Source organism: Pteropus vampyrus, unplaced genomic scaffold, assembly GCF_000151845.1.
Source record: "Pteropus vampyrus isolate Shadow unplaced genomic scaffold, Pvam_2.0 Scaffold10727, whole genome shotgun sequence".
Taxonomy (NCBI): Eukaryota; Metazoa; Chordata; class Mammalia; order Chiroptera; family Pteropodidae; genus Pteropus; species Pteropus vampyrus.
The window spans coordinates 1-3,278 of NW_011899508.1; the positions used below are offsets into that span (position 1 = coordinate 1).

Below are 3,278 nucleotides of genomic sequence, written 5' to 3' on the forward strand. Positions count from 1 at the left end.
TGTCTGTTTAAACAGCAGCTTTATCGAGATACGATCGACATGCTACACGTCACCTATGTCCGGTGCACGGGTCAGCGCCACCATCACCACAGGCAATGTTCGGACACTTTCATCGTCCCCCAGAAGAACGCCAACCCCTTTCTACGCCCAGTCGCCGCTCCTCCCCACGCCTCCCTCCGCCGTCTGCCCACTGTGCGCGTGGCGCTGTGTGACCAGCTTCCACTTAACACCGTCGAGGTCCATGCACGCTGTAGCGGGTCGGTGCGGCGTACTTTTTACTGACAAATGGCATCCTGCTGTGCGGGCGTGCTGTGTCATCCGTCCATCAGCTGACGGACGTCCGGGTAGCTCCACTGTGGGTCGTTATGAACCACACTGCTAAGAACCTGTGTGTACACGTGTTTGTGGGGACGTACTTTCCACTTTTGTTCGCACGCACGGAGAGTGGAACCGTGGGTCGCAGAGTTAACTCTGCTTGGCACCCAGAGGAGCCGTGAGCCTTGTCCGAGGTGGCTGCGCCCCTGTGCGTCCATCCCGCCGGCACTCTGCGTGGTTCTCCCTCCTCCGCACCCTCGCCTGCGCCGGCGTCCTGGTTCTGGCCGTCCAGGGCGTGGGCAGTGGTACCTCTGAGGCTTTGGGTTGCGTTTCCCTTACGACTGATGATGCCATTGCGCAGTGGCCCATGGGTGTGGTCCATGGGGACACAGCCACACCTCCTTGCTTCCGTGCTGTCCAGGGCCGCTCTCATCCGACAGTGTCACGGTGGGGTTGTTTACTCTCTGGCCCCTCAGGGAAAAGTCTGCTGACTTCTGGTCTAGATGCAAGAGGACTGGCTCCGCCGATGCAGGTGGGCAGTGGAGCCAGGAAGGGCAGGAGTGCCCGGCAGGCCCAGCAGTAGCCCCAGGGAGAGACGAGACGGTGGGTGGGGTACACGGCCAGCGCAGGAGGCAGGTGGGGTGCATGGCCAGCGCAGGAGGCGGGTGGGGCACACGGCCAGCACGGGGAGGGGAAAAGGCCTGAGTTATGCCGACCCCGGCCACTGCACAGAGGGAGGGGTGCCAGGACTGCACAGGAATCGGGCCCTCATCTGAAGGGCTGGGGTCTCAGGACAGCACATCTTAGGACGGAGGCCGGCACTGCAACCCGTCCCGTGACATGCTGCGAGCGCGGAGCCGCAGGTGGCCAAGCACGCCTCCATCCACCGCCTGCCCTGCGCCCCGGTGGGCACCAGGCTCCTTTCCACTCTGTGGCATGTGCTGGGCCTGCCTGTTCTCGCTGGAATGTTCCGCACGTTCTCTCTCCTTAAACCCCAGTGCCCTTCCTAGATCTTGGTGCTCATGTGTCTGATTTTATGTCCTCCTTGTTCTTTTTGGGAACACAAAAACGTATTTTCCTGCCATGCCTGAACCCTGTGGTTGAGGAGGGCCCCTAGCTCTCGAGTGCCCTGTTAAACCCACTCCAGCACGGCCCTCACGCCCCACCCACCGGCCACAGGAAGACGCCCCCTCCTCACCTGGTCTTCAGCGAGGCCGGGGCTTTGCTCTCAGTCCATGTGAAGCGCTTCAGCAATGGGGAGGCCAGCAGAGCGCTGTTGTCCGCCCGGTGGCCCTGGCAGGGACAAAGGGACAAGTTACATGTCTTGCTTGGCCCAGAGGGGCCCACACTGAGCCCTGGGGGATGACCTGGGGCGTGCGCATCTGAAGCCCCTCCAGGCCCCATCCTCGCTTTCCACAGCCCCTGCCCCTTAGGACAAAGCATTCCGTCTATACCGACAAGCCTAAACTTTGTCCGTTGCAAGAAATGCCTGTTACCAGTGACTCTGAGGCCCTTCTTCCTGAAGGCGAAGAAGATAAACTTAAACGAAAGGGGCAACTGCAGGTAACAGGAGCATTTTTCACAGTAACTTTTATGCCGTCACTGCCAGAGCACGTGGAGACTGACTCCGGCTGATGGTGACTGGCAGTGAGCGTGCTGCTCGCTGCTCGGTGGCCACGACCCACAGAACTTCTGAGACGCTATAAACATGCGGCTTAATTTCTTCCCCTGAAGATGCAGGAGCTCTCCAGGCCCTTCTCCACCGTGGTTTCCAGCACTCCATTTCCTTGGTTCATCTTTCACGTTGAGTTTTTCGCAGAGTCCTTGGCACTGGGTTAATGCAGCATTCCAGGAAGGGGGGCCACACTGACCCTGCCACGCTCGAGTCCGTCGCTGGGCTGTGTTCACGCCCGTCAGTAAAGCAGCCTGAGCGAGCGAGGCCAGGCAGGGCCTTGGAAACAGAAGTCTTCCCTGTCTGCTGACTTCTGTTTCCTTGGATGTGAAACCTACGTCCGCAGCAGAGAACAGTTCCGGCTCCCGGCCCTCGTCCTCTGCAGCGCGTCTGTCCTGGTTTCAGATGCTTGTCATCTTTTCACCTGGTGTGTATGAAGAGGTTTTGGTGCTTTTTGACGGCGAATGTGCTGTCACAAGGCCACACTGTTTGCGGTCACCAGCTTTACACAGCAGTGGGTCTTCCAGGCCCTTCGCGGGTCACAGTCATCGGCAGCACCTCTCAAACGTTCCTGTGCACGAGTCCCCTGGGGAGCTTGCGACAGTGCAGATTCTGACTCAGCGAGTGTGGGCGGGGCCCGGGAGCCAGCATCTCTGGCCCACTTAGTGGCAAAGGCGTGTACCCGATGTCACGCCGTGAGTGGCAGGGCCCGTGAGGCCCTCCCTCTCCCCACTTACCCTCTCCTCCCATGTCCCAGAGCTTTCAGGGGACAAACTGGTCGAGCCTCTTATTCTCCAGGCAGCGTGCACTGCTCCGCCCTGGGTGGCCAGGGAGGAATGTGGCTGTCCGGCCTCCAGACGCAGTGGGACGGAGTACAGGCCTAGGTGCTAGGCAGACCCCTTCCAGGCGCTCGGGCCACAGTGTGGCCGCCACTAGCGCAGGTTTGAGGCCCTCTGCTCCTGAAAGCGAGGTCCAACATCGGCAGCCGAGGACGCTAGGAACTCCACGGAGTGTCCTAAGGGACTAAACTGCGACCAGTCGAGGGCTCGGGCCCTGGAGTGAATGCTGAGTCACCTTCCAACTCCAGAGTGACCTGCTTTCGAATGAGTGCCGTGTCGCTAAGTCCTGTTGCCGGTCCCCCTGAAACTGCTATTCCAGCCACCACTCGTCACCGGCCCCCGCTGACTGCGAGGCGCCAGACTGCTGGAGTCTGTGTGTGGGCGCAGTGTGGCAGACGCTCCTGCTGGGGTGCACTGAGCAGCTTCATGCCACTACTTACGTGGAGCATGGA

The 3,278-nt window shown here is 60.5% G+C and overlaps 1 protein-coding gene across 1 annotated transcript in view; it reads right to left on the reverse strand.

The window, feature by feature from the left end:
• Window positions 1–1,024: 1,024 nt before the first annotated feature.
• Window positions 1,025–3,278, reverse strand: part of LOC105310751 (vascular endothelial growth factor receptor 1-like) — a 6,316-nt gene continuing 4,062 nt past the window's right edge. Inside the window, exon 4 of the mRNA XM_011386869.2 lies at window positions 1,025–1,608. Coding sequence (XP_011385171.2) covers window positions 1,510–1,608 — 99 coding nt within the window. The 3' untranslated portion in view covers window positions 1,025–1,509. The remainder of the gene's footprint in view (window positions 1,609–3,278) is intronic.